The following is an 18246-nucleotide window of genomic DNA, read 5'->3' on the forward strand; positions in this document are numbered from 1 at the left end:
ATTGGTCAAGTAGGAAGAAGGTGTTCTACTTGGAAGGGACTGAGGCATTTCACTCACCCAAGCACATCAGGTTGCTGTAGGTCTCCAGCATCACATCCCTGTACAGAGCCCTCTGAGCACTGTCCAGCTTCTGCCACTCCTCCCAGGTGAAGGCCACAGCCACATCCTCAAAGGACACAAACATCTGCAACATGAAATTTCTGTTAAATACTGCAGTTGTGAATCATAAAACAAGACTGGAAGTGCATTCTTCTGTGTTTATCTTACACATACCTCTTATAAGATGCAGCTTACTTTGTAGTCTATATAGCAATAGCAACAAAAATCACAATATAAATATCCTGCCTGCATATTAATTTTGTAATTTCAAAAAAAGAGACTATAATTGTTTTCCTTAATATCAGGAACTCATGTTTTTCCAAGAACAGGATGAAAAATATGTGATTCCAAAAAGACATGAACATTAGCTGAAATAACATGGTAGACAGACTGAGACACAAATTCAATGTAGAACAGGATAACAAAGAAGAAAATAAAATTTTCCTTCTTTTAAAAAAATAATTAGTTATTTGAAAGATACAGTGACAGAGAGTGAGTGAGAGACAGGAGAGAGATCTTTCACCCACTAGTTCATGCCCCAAATGACTGCAACAGCCAGGACTGGGCCACTCTGAAACCAAGAGCCAACATCTCCATCCAGATCTCACCCTGAAGCCAAAAGCCAGCATCTCCACCCAGATCTCCAACATGGCTGGCAAGGACTCAAGTGCCTGAGCCATCTTCTGCTGCTTCCCTAGGATATTAGCAGGAAGTAGATCAGAAACTCAGTAGCAGAGCCAGGACTCCAAGCAGCACTCTAATATGGGATATGGGTATCCCAAGCAGGGACTTTATCCACTGTGTCACAACACCAGGCCCCTAAAATATATTTTTCTGCATCATCAGGCTGCACTTCACTGAGATGCCAAACTACTCAAACTACTACACAAATGTGTTCTCATGAACACAAAGCAACAGAAATCAGACCATAACAGCACAACAGATGCACACCAGGGAAATCAAACTACAGCAAAAGAGACATACACAAAGTATATTTTTAAATATCATCCCATTTATAATATAGACCCTCACTAAAAGAAGTGTCCAGGGCATTCTTCTTACCATGATAAAATGAATGTCACAGCTAAAGCGGACACATGGGACGATAATGATGCTCCATCACCACAGTTATTTATAAGAAGCAATTAGTCAATTCATATGCAAAGAGAAATATTGAAATGCTTTATAATTTATTCTTACAAAACAATCTTCTGAAAACTATTCTGAATCACATGGTTCAATGAATTAACAGACTATTTAAATAACCTACAAAATTCATTATACAAGTGAGAACACACAAATAAAACAACAAAAAGATGAAATGCCCAGCAATACATTTCACAAAAATGTACATTGCTCTACTTATTTGATAGAAGGGAAAAAGCAAACACACAAAAGAACCAAGCCAACTGAAAAGACACACCATGTTCAGACAAGAAGGATCTGTATCAGTGTCCTTAAATCAGTACAATGACCTAGTATTATGCTCCTGGAAACAACACATTCTTAGATATAGACAAGCTAATTTAAAAGTTTGTGAGAAAAATTCAAGAAGTAAGAAGAGATAGGGTATGGTATCACCCCAAATCAATGTCCTTCTCTGGACTGCCATAGAAAATACAATGTACTGGATAGTCTAACTGCTCTACACACTGTACAGTCCAGAGGGAGGGGCTAGTGTTGTGGCATAGCTTACTTTGTATTCTATATGTCAATAGCAAAGCCTCTGCCTGCAATGCCGGCATCCCATATGGTGGCAGTTAGTGTCCCAGTTGCTATACTTCCCATCCCGCTCCCTGCTAATGGCCTGGGAAAAGCAGCCCCTGCTACCCACATGGGAGACCTGCAAGAAGCACCTGGCATCCTGCCAGATGGTCCAACCCATGCCACTGTGGCCATCTGGGGAGCAAACAAGTAGACTGAAGATCCCTGTCTCTCCCTCTCTCTAACTCTTTCAAACAAACAAATAAATAAATAAATCTTAAACAAACAAAAAAGTCCAAGATCTTCTTCCTGGCTTATAGGTGGCAGCCTTCTTGAAGTGTTATCAGACGGTGGGTGATACCTCTTCCTTTTTTCTCTCTTCTTGTTCTTCTAAAGCAATCAATCCTACCAGATTAGGGCCTTACCTTTATAAATTCATTTAAACACGATTACATCCTAAAAGTTCTAGCTCTAAATGGAGTCACCTTGAGGAGCTGGGACTAGCCTTAAACATACACATTCTGGAGACCTAAATCATCTCTCATGTTATAAACATTTTGCCTAAATATGACCTATAAGAAAGATCTATGTGAGTGAGATCCCAGCAAAAAGAACAGGCCATCAAAGAAGGAGGTACCTTTCTCTGAAGGGAAGAGAGAACTTCCTCTTTGATTATAGCCTTGTCTAAATAATGTCGGAGTTTGTGGACTCAAGAGACTTCCATAGCCTTGGTAGCTCAGGACAAGAGCCTCAGGTGATCACTGACATCATAAATAAGAGTGTCAATTGTTAAATCAACTACAGGAGTCACTGTGCACTTGCTCTCCATGTAGGACCTCTGTCCTTAATGTGTTGTACTGTGAGAACTAACAGTAAACCTAGTCTTCAAACGGTACTTTATACTTTGTGTGTCTGTGTGGGTGCAAACTGTTGAAATCTTTACTTAGTATAGAGTTGATCTGTATATAAAGATAATTAAAAATGAAAAAAAGAGACTAAAAAATGGAAATTTGCAAAAAATTAATGTTTTGCCTTTCTCTATAGAATAATTGCATATTCCCCTTACAATGGAAATCACATAAACAGATTCATAGTTCTCTCTATGACTTGCTTTGACCAACAACATATGAATGGAAGTGACTTATTTTATAATTTATTTTTTATTGATGTAAAGATCTCATGTAGTTCATAGAATTCTAATATGATACTTTCTTCCCCCACCCTCTCCCTTTTGTAATTTTTGTGATACATTTTAATTTACTTTATAGTCACATGCTTAATGCTCTACTAAATAAAAGAGTTCAACAAGTAAAGAGTAGAGAGACCACTGTTCAGCAGGACTATAGATGAAGACTTCTTATAAACAGTAATCAAATCCTAAGATGTCAATTTCATTCATATATATTAAAATTTTTTTGTATTCTATGTATTAGCTACCACATATCAGAGAAAACATGTGGCATGTGCAATTTCTAAGCAGAAACTGTAAGACCCACACATGGGTGACCAGGTTCTCTCTCTGATACAAGAATAACCAATATTCCAGAAAAAAAATGCTCATCTTGTCCTCTGGGAGTCTGAGGGAAGCAGAAAAAAAGCAAAGCCAATCTGATCGCTGATGGACAGGAAATATGACTGAGAAAGAAACATTCTAGGGGCAGAAACATTCTGTGGCATAGTGGACTGGGTCTCTGCTTGAGGTACTGGTACCCCTGATATGCCATATGGGCTGCTCTTCTTCCAATCCAGCTCTCTGCTGGTAGCCTGGGAATGCAATGGAGGATGGCCCAAATATCTTGGCCCCTGAATCAACGTGGGAGGCCCAAATGGAGTTCCTGGCTCCTGGCTTCTGCCTGGCCCAGCCTCATCCATTGTGGCCATTTGGGGAGTGAACCAGAGGATGGAAGATCTCTCTCTCCCTGTCTCTCTATAACTCTGCCTTTCGAATTAAATAAATATTCTATTCAAATAAAATAAACAAATTTTTTAAAAAGAATATGATGTAAAACATTACAGTATTATTGCATGTGTAAATTCTTTAAAGTTAAAAATCCTCTTAATGTAAATTATAAGCAATAATAATTGAATTAAATGTATTACACGCATTGGTATAACATTTTAAGACTTATTTGAAAGGCAAAATTACAGACAGGAAGACACACACACACATACACACCCAGAGAGAGAGAGAGAGAGAAGTATCTTCCATCTCCTGGTTCACTCGCCAAATACCCACAATGGCCAGGGCTGAGTTAGGCCAAAGCCAGAAGCCTGGAACTCCATCAGGCCTCCCACGTGGGTTCAGGGTCCCAAGAACTTGGCCATCTTCGGGAGCTTTTATCAGGGAGCAAGACTGGAGGTGGAGCAACTAGGATTTGAATCAGCACTCTTATAAGAGATGCTGGCATTGCAGGCAACAGCCTAACCCACTTCATCACAATGCTGATCCAAATAAAACTTTTGAAAACAGATGTACACAAGTCTACCAAGAACATGATTTTAATAAATGAATCAAGCTTTTGTTATTACTTTAAGTATCTATTTTTGCACATAATCAAAACTTTACTGAAAACTCAATGCCAAGATTACTGTTGTATGACTTATAAAATCAAACATAATTACAATGTCTTGGAAGAGTCATATAATTACTGAACTGGGACTAGCATTCAGAGTAGAGGATTAAGCCTCTATCTGAGGTGCCAACACCCATATAGGTGCCAGTTTGTGTTCCGGCTTATCCACTATTCAATTCAGCTCCTTGAAAATGGCCTAGAAAAAGTAGTGGAGGATAGGTCCAGTGTTGGGGTCCTTGACACCCATGTGGGAGACCCAGATGAAGCTCCTGGCTCTTGGCTTCAGCCTGGCCCAGCCCCAGCATTATGGCCATCTGGGAAGTGAACCAGCAGATGTAAGATAACCCACCACCTCACTAACTCTGACTTTCAAAATAATAAAGCTTTAAAATAACAAACAATTACTGAACTTATAATAAAGCTTTCTGTGAGAAAACACAAATCAGGAAGTTGTGTGAATTAATAGTGTTGGTTCTGGGCTGGCGCCGTGGCTCACTTGGTTAATCCTCCGCCTGCGGTGCCAGCATCCCATATGGGCACCAGGTTCTAGACTTGGCTGCTCCTCTTCCAGTCCAGCGCTCTGCTGTGGCCCAGGAAGGCAGTGGAGGATGGCCCAGGTGCTTGGCCCCTGCACCCGCATGGGAGACCAGGAAGAAGCATCTGGCTCCTGGCTTCAGATCGGCACAGCGCACTGGCCGTGGCGGCCACTTGGAGGGTGAACCAATGGAAGGAAGACCTTTCTCTCTGTCTCCCTCTCTCACTAACTCTGCCTGTCAAAATAAATAAATAAATAAATAAATAAAATAGTGTTGGCTCTGTGAACCTGGCCACTTGTCCTATATGCTGTCACAACACTGTTGAACAACCAATACAAAGAACCACTGTCTGGACATGGCTGAAAACCATGGTAATCTTGTAGCAACCTAGACATTTTCATCTATAAAATAAGAATTCATGCTTTGAACTGGCTGTTTCTTTTTATATGTTTCCTCTTTTCCTTCTCCAAGGGTGGATGTAGTAAATCTTCAGCCAAAGGCATAGTGGCCATCTGCGAGCCCAGTGCATCTGGCTAGCTCTCTATGTATCTTTTTTGGCTAGATTAACATTGGACTAGCTCAGCCTAAGTTTTATTTCTAGTTTTTAATTTTTATATAAGTATGCACTGAGAAAAATGTGTTCCAATAAATCAACAAATGAGAAAAAATTTTTTAAATAATAAAATCTATGCAGGTTGTTCCACAATATGTATTTACATGAACATTTTGAAGACTCCTCATATATGCTTAATGATAATAGCTTTTGATAACAGTAACTCTATAACATAAATATTGCTGATGAAGTCCAATAATGTTATACACTTAGAGCTTCAGGAAAAGAAACTAGAAAATGGACTGACAGTAGTCTATCTATCTCTCTTACTGCTCACTGCACTTGGCAGTACTAGAGGAAAATGTTGAAAAAACCCAGTTTGCAGGCATGAAAGAAAATGGGTAGATCCCAGAAACTGGAGTCATGTAAAACTTGAAAACTCTCAAAGCATTTCTACAGAAGCAAGGCCTCATCAAAGAACGCATCCCATCCAAAGAGTAGAGAACACTCACAATATCTGCCCCCAGAATTTCGAGATGGCCAGGTTGTCATGGGATGATATATCCGGTGGGCCTCCCCACTCACTCATCTTTTTCTTGTTCACAAAGGAATGCTTGTGACTATCCTACTCATGCTGTACCCTAGTACAACGGGAATGGAGGAATCAGATGTTTTTTAGATCCATGAGAAGCTACAGTTGGACATGATCAGGTTCCTGACCACATACAGAGATTCTAAATGTTGAAGGTACAATGATACATAGATAGATGGGACCTTCCATCTGCTGGTTCACTCCCTAAATGTCCACAATGGCCAGAGCTGGATCAATACAAAGCCAGGAGCCAGGGGCTTCCTCTGGGTCTCCCACCCAGGTGCAGGGGCCCAAGGACCTGGGCCATCTTTTAATTGTTTCCCAGGCCATAAGCAGAGCACTGGATCAGAAGAGGAGCAGCCAAAACTCGAACCAGTGCCCATATGTGATGTCCAAACCACAGGTGGCAGCTTTACCCGCTATACCTCAGCACAGCCCCATAGATTTTTTTAATAAATGGTGTTGAATAACTAGATATGTAGAATAAAGTTAAAGCACAGTTGTATAAAAATGTGAGAACTGTATGGACTGTTTGGTTATCACTTTTGGTTAGGAAAGGCTTTGTAACAGAATCTCAATATTCAGAAGCTATACATGTAAAAGTTAAGAAATCTAATACTTAAATATCAACACATCTTCTGACAAAGGGGGGAGGCAGCTGTTTCACCTAGCAATTAAGATGTCAATGGGGATACTGATGTCTAATATTAGAAAGCCCAGGTCCAGGCCAGCGCCGCGGCTCACTTGGCTAATCCTCCACCTGCAGCGCCGGCACCCCGAGTTCTAGTCACGATTGGGGCACCAGATTCTGCTTCTCTCCCAGTCCAGCTCTCTGCTCTGACCCGGCGGGGGCAGTGGAGGATGGCCCAAGTGCTTGGACCCTGCACCCGCATGGGAGACCAGAAGGAAGCACCCGGCTCCTGGCTTTGGATCAGCGCAGCGTGCCAGCCACAGCGCACTGGCTGTAGCGGCCATTTGGGGGGTGAACCAACGGAAGGAAGACCTTTCTCTCTGTCTCTCTCTCACTGTCTAACTTTGCCTGTCAAAAAAAAAAAAAAAAAAAAAAAAAAAGCCTAGGTCCAATTGTCAGCTGTGCTCCAACTTTAGCTTCCTGCTAAGGGCACACTGAGAAGCAGCAGGAGATGACTCCATTGGTTAGATGCCCTGGGAGACCTAGATTCACTTCCTGGCTGCTGGCTTTGTCCTGGCCCATCTCTGGCCCTGTGGGCATATGGAGAGGGCAGCAGAAAATGGGAGGTCCCTCTGTCTCTGCCTCTTTCCACATCTCCCTTTCAGTCTGCCTCTCAAATAAATAAATGTTAAAAATGCACAAAACAAAGTCAAGATAAATACAAGTCACATCACATTAAGCTTACCTTCCAAATAATAGGAAAACAACACATTCATAAGAAAAAATACAAAGAATAAACATCCTAAGGCTGGCACTGTGGCGTAGCAGGTAAAGCCGCCACCCGTCTGGGCGCCAGTTCCAGTCCTGGCTGCTCTACTTCCAATCCAGCTCTCTGCTATGGCCTGGGAAAGCAGAGATGGCCCAAGTCCTTGGGTCCCTGAATCTGCGTGAGACCCGGAAGAAGCTCCTGACTCCTGGCTTCAGATCAGTGCAGCTCCAGCCACTGCGACCAATTGAGGAATGAACCAACAGATGGAAGACCTCTCTCTGTGTCTCCACCTCTCTCTGTAATTCTGTCTTTCAAATAAATAAAATAAATCTTTAAAAAAAATAAGCATTCTGGAACAAAAAGGAACAAAAGATTACAGTTTACGTTCTGCTCTTCAATAATCAAAAGCCCTTAGAAGTAAGAAAAATTGGTTAAACTATGTCAAAAAAATGAGAAACAAAAATTAAAATTTTGGCAAGTCAAAAATTATATAAGGACTTGTTTTGTGAACCAATCAACAATCATCCTAGTAGTTCAACGCTCAAAATATACCCATCAGACCAGTCCTTACCATTTTCACCGTTAACTACTCTCACAAACCACCATAAACTGATACCTACCTGACTGCAATGGTCCCTTAAATGGAGAAAATACAACAGAGCTTTCAGAGGTCAGACAGAAGTAGATTGATAAAATTGGTAATTAGAGGGTCTCCACACTTTCCACTTTAGATATCTGCTTAATTCCGTAGCTCTACAGAGCTGGAGTTCAGTTCAAAGTCAAAAAAGTACAAGTAGAATGAGATTTCATTCATCCTCATCTTAGTGAGGACAAGATATCCAGCAGGGAAAGGGACGTCATTAATGAGACCTCAGATGAAAACAATGGAGATGGCGAGCCATATGAAATGACATCAGGTGGTAAAACAAGCAACCACTGCAGACCTTAGTGGAGAGTAAGGTCTGAAATAATACTTTACGTGAAAATTAGACAGTTTTCAAATTCTGTGAAAATTCAAAACCCATAGATCCAAGAAACAGTGCACAGATCACAAGGTGTAAAGGACTATTGTCTCTCTCTGGTCCTATGCCAACTCACCCTCTCTCTCTCTTTCTCTCTCTCTCTCTCTCTCTCTCTGGTCCTATGCCAACTCACCCTCTCTCTCTCTTTCTCTCTCTCTCTCTCTCTCTCTCTCTCACACACACACACACACACTTACTTATTTATTTAAAAGGCAGTTACAGAAAGGAGAGACAGAGAGATCTTCCATCCACCGGTTCACTCCCCAAATGGCTGCAATAACCCAGGCTGGGGCAGGCTGAAGCCAGGAACCAGGAGCTTCTTCTGGGCCTCCCACATGGTTGGCAAGGTCCCAGGGACTTGGGCCATCTTCTGCCTTCCCAGGAACATTAAGCAGGGAGTTAGATCAAAAGTGATGAAGCTAGGACTTGAACCAGTACCCATAAGGGAAGCCAGCACTGCAGGCTACTGCTTAACATGCTGCTGGGGATGTCTCATCTGTTTTGTTTGTTTGTTTGTTTGTTTTAACTTTTTTAAAAAACATTTATTTATTTATTTATTTGAAAGTCAGAGTTACAGAGAGGCAGAAGCAGAGAAAGGTCTTCCATCTGCTGGATCACTCCCCAGATGGCCGCAACAGTCAGAGTTGGGCTGATCCAAAGCCAGGAGCTTCTTCCAGGTCTTCCACATGGGTGCAGGAATACAAGAACTTGGGTCATCTTCCACTGCTTTCCCAGGTACATTAGCAGGCAGCTAGATGGGAAGTCGGGATTTGAAAAGGCACCCATATGGGATGCTGTCACTGCAGGCAGTGGCTTTACCCTCTACACCACAGTGCTGTCCCCTCACCTGTTTTCATTTACCTTAAGGCTGTTGGCTACATGGATAGTCTGGGCTTACAATGTGATTCATGGTGGAGGTATTCAGTCATGTGGTATTAGTCCAACCTCTAGATATGCTGGAGACCAAGAGCAGCCATGGGGTGGCCAACCACTTCTATGTGACTAGACCCCAATAAAAACTCTGAAGACAGGCTCAGATGAGAGTTTCTGGTTGCCAGTGTCCTGTATTGTCACCCACTGCTGGAAGACACAGGCAATGTCAACAGGACTCCACTGAGAGAAAACAACTGGAAGTTTGTGCTGGATGACTCATGGCCCCAGCCCTATTCTGTTTATCCATTGGTTGACTGTAGTAGATTCTCTCATACTAATAAACTGTGCCTGTGCGTATGAGGCTTTTCTGAGGTCTTTAATTCCTCTGAGGAATTACCATACTCGAGGGTAATCTTAGAGACCTCCCAATGTGCACTTGGTATCAGAAATATCATGGCATTAAAGACATCTGAACTTCACACAGCAAAACTCAACATGAAGCTAATTATATCACAATTATACCACGGTCAAAATACCAAAAACAGAAAACCAAAACAGATAAGCAAAAAAGATCAAAATCTGCATAAATACAAATAGATAATGGAAATGGTAAATATGGAAGCAAAAACTTTGCTCTTACTTTGCTCTTATTTTCAAACTTGTTAAAAATTCATTGGGTTATTAGAAGCAAGATCCAACAATATATTGTGTGATATACAATACATGTAAATAAAACATGTAACAAGCACGGTATAGAAGCTGGGAAGAGATCAGTGGAAGTACACTACTATAAAATTCTCTCTTATACATGAAAAGGTCTACTATTACCTGAAGGTATACATCAAAGAATACTGTGAACCACAAAAACACATGCTTAAAAAGCTACAAAGGCAAGCTTGGTGCAGTGGTTGAGACATCCGCATCCCATGTCAGAGTGTCTGGGTTTGAGTCCTGGCTCTGCTTCTTACTCTCGCCAACTACTCATGTGCACCCTGGTAAGCAGCAAGTGATGCTGTACATACTTGGGTCCATGTCATTCCCATGGAGACCTGAATTGAGTTTCATTCTCCTGCGTTCAGCCTAGCTTGGCCCTTGCTGCAGGAGGCATTTTGGGGGTATAATCAGTATATGGAAGATCTCTCTCTCTCTCTTGCTGTCTCTCAAATAAATGACGAGTAAATAATTTTCTAAGTTACAACCAGTACAAATTTATGAGACATAGAAAGGCAAAAGTGGACTAAATCGGGCATGTAGGCCATAATTTTCCTGGCTCTATTTTGTGTATTATTTCTGTGTAATAATTCATGCAAAATTGTGTAGCAGAAAATGATATTTAAGAAATCTTAATGCAACAGTCTCAGGTAGAGAAAATGAAACCATGAATAAATACAGGTGAAATTAAGAATAGAAGACGGATTTTATAATAAAAACAACTTAAAAGCATCATGGTGATGACAAGCTGTTTTTCATTGTTGAATGAAAAAAAATTAAAATTTGACCAAATTTTTGAGGACAACCATCTGATGATGAAGTGAAATCAAAATAAAAGTAGAAATTCGACTAAGGGAATACTTAAAGGACAAACACACATATTTTTGGCATTGCATTACAAGAAAACACCCCAGCTGGCATAAAGATTGAGGAATCAAAAACAGCCGATTTACCAGCTTGGGATGTTAGTGGGGGAAAGTTCAGAGCTGAGAAAACATCCAGAAATTGGGGAGAAGGAGAAAAATGCAGAGGGGAGGCCATAAAATTAAAGCCTACATATTTGAATAAAACCCACCAAAATTGTTGGCTAACTAACAAACTACATGTGTGGAAGCAGTCACTGGAAATTGAAAGAAATGGATAATCAACCACTGAGCATTAAAAGAAACACAGAGGTTTTTTTCTCCCAAACCAAAAGAAATCAGCATATCAAAGAGTTATCTGCACCCACCATGCTCATTGCAGAACAATTCACAATAGATAAGATATGGAATCAACTCAGATGCCCATCAACTGTTGACTGAATAAAGAAATTATGGGGGGCTGGCACTGTGGCAAAGCCACCAACTGCAGTGCCAGCATCCTATATTGGTGCTGGTTCAAGTTCCGGCTGCTCCACTTCCAATCCAGCTCTCTGCTATGGCCTGGGAAAGCAGTACAAGATGGCCCAAGTCCCTTGGCCCCTGCACTCACGTGGGAGACCTGAAAGAAGCTCCTGGCTCCTGGCTTCAGATCGGCGCAGCTCCAGCCCTTGCGGCCAACTGGGGAGCAAACCAGTGTATGGAAGATATCTCTCTCTCTCCCTGCCTCTCCTCCCCTCTGTGTAACTCTTTCAAATAAATAAATAAATCTTAAAAAAAAGCCTGAATTCCCAATACAACCATTTATGTCCCTTAAATTATTAACATCAATTATAAAAGGAACCGAGACTGAGTCCTATCTCTTGCTATCTCACCATGCAATGCCTTCTGCCACCTTATTAGGCAGCAATGTGGCCTTCTGTAGATTTGACACATACCTTTGGACTTCACATCCTCCCAGAATATAATACATTTCTTTACTTTTTAAATTGCTCAGTATGTGGTATTTTTATAGCAACACAGAGGTGACTAAGGTAGAACACAGATCAATAGGTATTGTCTAACATTTGTAAAAAAGAGAAAAAAAAAAACTGGGCAGAGGTTAAAACTGCTGGAACAATTCAGAAAGCAATTTGGTATACAAAGAATACTTCAAAAATTTAGGAAAAATATATTTAAATTTATGGTGGGCATTTGGCCTAATTGCTAAGACATGAGTTAAGATGCCTCCGTCCCATACCAGTACCTGAGTCTGACATGAAGTTGTAGCTTCTCTCTCCAGCTCCCTGCTAATACAGTTTTGGGAGGTAGTGGTGATGGCTCATGTAATTGGATTCCTGCCTCCCACACAGGAGATCTAGACTGAGTTTCTGGCTCACTGCTTCTGCCTGGCCCAAGTCTTGGCTCTTGTGGGCATTTCAGGGGTAAACCTGTAGATGGCTGCTCTCCCTGTATATCTGTCTCTGCATCTCTCCCTGTCTCTCAATAAATAAATTAAATACTTGAAAACCAAGTCTATTTTAGTACAGATTTTACCATTGTGCGTAGTTTGGACATAATATGCATATCCAATAGCCTTATGGAATAATAATAATCTTTAAATTTACAAAAACTTTTTTAAGCACACTGTACATGTAACTGGAGTTTTAGGAAGAAAAGAGACAGAATAGAGTACACTATGTAGGTTTAGCAAACAATGATTAAGGAGACATAGAGGCCTAGAGGGTAAAGCCACCACCTGAAGTGCTGGCATCCCATATGGGCACCTGTTTGATTCCCAGCTGCTCCATTTTTGATGCATCTTCCTGCTAACACATGTGGGAAAGCAGTGGAGAATGGCCCACTGTACCCACATGGGAGACCTAGAAGAAACTCTTGGCTCCTGGCTTTGGTCGGGCCCAGCTCTGGCCATTACAGCCAGCTGGGGAGCAAACTCTTTCCTTCTCCCTCTGTAACTCTGACTATAAATCAATAAATAAATGAATCTTTAAAAAAAAAAAAAAGAAAGAAAACAAAAGCTAAAACTCTCCCAGTTTGTCAAAGACCTCAATTTACAGATTAAAATGTTCAGTGACCTCTTAATCAGCACAGACACAAAGAAAACTACTCTAAGCAAATCACCAAACAAATTCAGACAAAGAGATCTTGAAGACAGTGAGAAAAAAATGCACAAACAGCATACTGGGCCACAGCCACATATGGATGACAGTTGACTTCTCTCATCAGAAACAATGGAATGAAAAAAAAATCCTTAAATATAAAATTTGATATACAGGGAAACTATCCTTAAAATGAAGTGTAAGGGGCCTGTGCTGTGATGTAGTGAGTAAAGCCACCACCTGCAAGGCCAGCATCCCATATGGGCGCCAGTTCAAGTTCCAGCTGCTCCACTTCTGATCCAGCTCTCTGCTGTGGCCTGGGAAAGCAGTCATTGGGCCCCTGCACCCATGTGGGAGACCTGGAAGAAGCTCCTGGCTTCTGTCTTCAGATCAACACAGCTCCAGCTGTTGTAGCCAGCTGGGGAGTGAACCAAAAGATGGAAGAACTCTCTCTCTGCCTCTCTGCAATTCTGCCTTTCAAATAAATAAATGAATCTTTAAAAAAAAAAAAATAAGGATGTTTTCAGAAAAGAAACGACATAATTAATCACCAGTCGACCTACACTATAAAAATGTTAAAGGAGGCCAGCACCGTGACTCACTAGGCTAATCCTCCACCTGCGGCGCCAGCACCCCGGGGTTCTAGTCCCGGTCAGGGCACCGGATTCTGTCCCGGTTGCCCCTCTTCCTGTCCAGCCCTCTGCTGTGGCCTGGGAAGGCAATGGAGGATGGCCCAAGTGCTTGGGCCCTGCACCTGCATGGGAAACCAGGAGGAAGCACCTGGCTCTTGGCTTTGGATCGGCACAGCATGCTGGCCGCAATGCACCAGCCATAGCGGCCACTTGAGGGGTGAACCAACGGAAAAAGGAAGACCTTTCTCTCTGTCTCTCTCTCTCTCTCTCTCTCATTGTCTAACTCTGCCGGTCAAAAAAAAATGTTAAAGGAAGTTCTTGAGGACAAAAGAAAACGATGGCAGATGCTAATCTGGGTGCACAGGAAAGGATCAGGATCACCAAAATGGTGAGCCTGTTTGCAGGTAAGCATAAAGGACTACATACCATTTTATTTTCTTAATCTCTTTAAAATAGATATGATCTGTGCTGCCTTTGAGCCCCAGTCGCACCTGTGCGTGGCACCTGGGGTCAGGCTGCAGCGCCAGGGCACGAGCTCGCATGACGGGGCTGCCTGCAGTTCGCAGGCTGCCCTTTTAATCGCGAGGGACACAGCAGCCCGGGGGAAAAAAAAAAAGGTATGATCATTTAAAGTGAAAATTATAATATCATGTGTGAGGTTCATAATATATGTTGATTCAACATCTATAAACACATGAATAAAAGCATTAGAACAGGGGCCGGACCATGGCACAGTAGATTAATCCTCTGCCTGCAGCACTGTCATCCCATATGAGCGCCGGTTCTAGTCCCAGCTGCTCCATTTCCAATCCAGCTCTCTGCTATGGCCTGGGAAAGCAGTGGAAGATGGCCCAAGTCCTTGGTCCCCTGAACCCATGTGGAGGACCGGGAAGAAGCACCTGGCTCCTGGCTTCAGATCAGCGCAGTCCCAGCCGTTGTGGCCATCTGAGGAGTGAACCAACAGAAGGAAGACCTTTCTCTCTGTCTCTCTCTCTCACTGTCTGTAACTCTACCTGTCAAATAAATAAATAAAAATCTTAAAAAAAAAAAAAAAGCACTACAGAGTGAAGCAGTACCATACTACCTAAAGTATATTGTATCTAATTAAAGATTCATATTGTAAAACCTTACAAAAACTGACACAAAATATATACAATTGTTACATGTCAATTAAGTGTTATGTTTGTTAGCCAGGATATCCTACCAAAACACTACAGAAGGGGTGTCTTAAACTATAGACATTTATTTTCTCATACTTCCAGGGACTGAAAAAGCAAGAACAAGCCACTTGCCAGGTTGTAGCCCATTAATTCTTGAAAGTTTTCTCACACTGACTCCGAAGGCTTCCACCGCACCAACTGTCTAGTAGCACAGCTCAGGAGGATTTAACATCATTTCTGAGCTAATACAACCTTTGGGATTAACAAAGAGTGACAATTCCAATGTAAAAACACATAGAATTACTGTATTTGTTTTTTGAGAACCAACAACTTCTCTACCTCTGTTCACACTTCATGTAGGCATTAGAATAAAAATGTAAAAAACAAATCGAAGGAAAGTAGTATGAAATGCACTATATGAGACTGACCTAAGTGGAGGGGCAGAGGGGGAATCTGGGAGAAGTTACATTTCAGTGGTCTGAGTCCAGGCTAGCTGGTAGTGATGCCACATATAAATTTTAGAGAAGAATGAAGGACATGGTTTTCATCTTGTACTTGCTGAGTCTGAGGTGGTTCTTTGAAAGCTACAAAGAAGCATTCACCAGGCAGTGACCCTACAGTCTAAAGGCTAGAAATGGGGTTCAAGTTGGAAACTCTTGGAGTGTGAGATTAGAGAGGGCCACGTCACTCAAGAAAAACTGAAGAGTGGAATGACCCTTGGATCAGATGGAACAGTCGAATGAGTCACGTAAAGAATAAAATACAGAGATTCTGAGAAAAAGAAACCATCAGTGAGGTTATAATAGATACCAATAGAGAAGAATTTCCAAGTGATGAACATGGACAGTAGCTTCAAACATGGCAGATGATTCAAATAAAGCAAAGACTAGAGAACAGACTTTAGATCCAATTATAAATTAAATTACTGGTAAACCTGTGAAGAACTGAAATAGGCTACATCAGTGCATATAAGTAATGGAAATATCTGCTCAAAAATGTATCTTTAGGTAGTCTGTGGTACAACCTGCAATTACAGACTGGCTCAGATAAACATACGGAGAGTTATAATCTACCTGTAGTAGATTCTATCCTCCATAATTCCTGGTTGTATCCATCAGTCAAGTATAGCCTTTCAAATGCCATCTAGGACCACACTGTTAAAGCAAGTCCACGCTGCATCAGGCATGAGAACAAAGATGTCAAAGAAAAGAAACCAAAATAGCAGGACTTAACACCAGATGGGAAAAACCTTAATACTGATTTATTTTTATGCATTGTTACTTTTAAGAGTGCTAAGCCTTCAATTCCAGGTTGGTAATGTTACTGTCTACCACATCAATGTAACTAATAAATCTTTTAGACTAAATATCCCACGTGATTTTAGCATGTTCACTTTAAAATCATGTAACAAATATGTCTTTTTTGCTAGGGTATCAGAAAGACTTGAGACCAATTTGCACTCAACTTAGATGGCTCTAAGAGCTTATACCAATGAAAAACTTATCCTGTTTATACATATTCCTCTGATACTGAATTTTATTTTTCTTTTCCATTTTAATTAATAAAATCTAATAATGCTTCTAAAATACAGTATAAAACAAACAAGAATAAATAAATACACAACTTACTGGAGATGCACTCATTTTCTTGGCTCTTGGAAACAGGTAGAGGACTCTGGAATTATACCTAGAAGAGAAAGTGAGTGGTAGGAACTGTGAGAAAAACAGTCTGGTCTGATCCTATGTTCTAATATGCAAAGCAAGATCATGACAGAAACTAACAGAGGATAATGGACACATTAGCTGGATAAAATACCAAAAAAAAAAAAAAAAACCACCCAGGGAAAATAGTACTATATATCTGAGAAGGGGCAGGAAAGACCTCATTGAAAGAAAACCCACAATTTTATTAGTTGGTAGAGTTCAAACAGAAGTTATTAGGTTAATGAAAAACTTCTTTACAAATGATTTTATAAAAATTATTGTCCGTGCCAAGAAATAATTTAACATTTTAAGAATGACTGTTGAAATGAATTATACTACACCAAAGGAAGAAATATTATGTTATCACCAAAATTTATATTATAGAAAATAGCAGTACAGTATTAACTATTTTCCTATGAAGAGAGGTATGTTAAAAGACTGAATCTTAGAAGTTCCACTAGAACATCCTATGCTCTCATACAACCTAAATTTCATAAAGTACCCAAATTGCAATTCAACATTTTCTGCTCCAAAATTACACAGGAAAAATGGATAATACACATTGTAATACACTTTTCCAGTAATTGTTTCACATGACACACCTTCTGGTACATATACCTTCACCAAGGCCCTCCCCACAATGATTCTGTTTTGCCATTTCAATTGCCTTAGCCAGTGGGACATCAGTAAATATGACACTAACATAGTTTTTGGAAAGTGTTTGTCTATAGGAGTTTGCCTTTTTTGGGTTACTGTTATCTTAGGAAAAAGCCTGAGCTTGCCTGCTGGAGACCCAGGGCCTACCCAAAAGCCAGCCCAAACCTCCAGACCGGTGAGAGAAGCCATCTTCAAGAAACCAGACTCAATCAGGGCACCAGATGACTAAGCCCTGAATTGTGATCCCAGGCAACACCTACACAGGACCTGCCCAGAGAGCTCATACTAAAATGCTGAATCAGAATTACAAATAAAATGGTTATTTAACTTAGCTTTCTTTCAAAGCTGTTCTTGAGAATGAACAACTTTGAATTACATGCCAAATAAAATCAACAGAACTTCAAAATCACACCTAGAAGTTTTCACAAACTTCATACATGCTGACCAAATGGATGTCAGCAAGGTTGCTGGCAATAAAAAGGCCATTTAAATCACACAAAATACAGGCTGGAGATCACAAGACTATATTTTAAATTTTTATTATATCTTATCACTGTATTGTGTTTCACTTATATTTTAAGAAGTTAATTTGCCATCAAGGTGTGATCCACTCTAATTTTCCCATTTTAAATACAGGAAAGTTAGCTAATTTGCTGTAACATTTGTGATTTTCAGTGAACGAAAATCATACAAGTGGGAATGATTTTCTCACTGACATTTATAAGTGAGAAAAATGCACTACAAATCTTTTGAGATCACAGGATCCACACTAACTGCTGGGGGGAAGTTTTAGGCATGTTCGAGGCATAAGTCTAAAACATCATTTATTCTAAACTGATTTTATTTCCTGAAATTTATCTCAAAATTAACCATGAATTTTTAACTAATTACGGCAAAAAGAAAACTAATCAGAAAGTCACGGATGGGCGCCAGTGTGGCGCAGCTGGTTAAGTTACCGCCTGCAATGCAGGCATCACGTAAGGACACTGAATCCAATCCCAGATGCTCCACTTCCGATACAGCTCCCTGTTAACGTGCCCAGGAAAAGCAGCGGAAGATGGCTGAAGAATTT

At 40.8% G+C, this 18246-nt stretch overlaps 1 protein-coding gene and 1 non-coding gene across 4 annotated transcripts in view; one reads left to right on the top strand and one right to left on the bottom strand.

The window, feature by feature from the left end:
- The window catches only part of LOC100340665 (zinc finger protein 157), a 32856-nt gene that overhangs the window by 13028 nt on the left and 1582 nt on the right, over window positions 1-18246 (bottom strand). For all 3 annotated transcript variants that reach the window (XM_017344794.3, XM_051855068.2, XM_051855067.2), the window contains exons 2-3: window positions 16443-16500; window positions 58-184 (exon numbers count right to left, since the gene is read on the bottom strand). In XM_017344794.3, the coding sequence (XP_017200283.2) occupies window positions 58-184; window positions 16443-16457 (142 nt within the window). In that variant the 5' untranslated portion in view covers window positions 16458-16500. The remainder of the gene's footprint in view (window positions 1-57; window positions 185-16442; window positions 16501-18246) is intronic.
- Window positions 14120-14248, top strand: LOC138849905 (small nucleolar RNA SNORA76). The gene has a single exon (XR_011389092.1). It is a non-coding gene; the product is annotated as a small nucleolar RNA SNORA76 (small nucleolar RNA).

This window comes from Oryctolagus cuniculus, chromosome 5 (assembly GCF_964237555.1).
Source record: "Oryctolagus cuniculus chromosome 5, mOryCun1.1, whole genome shotgun sequence".
Lineage (NCBI taxonomy): Eukaryota > Metazoa > Chordata > Mammalia > Lagomorpha > Leporidae > Oryctolagus > Oryctolagus cuniculus.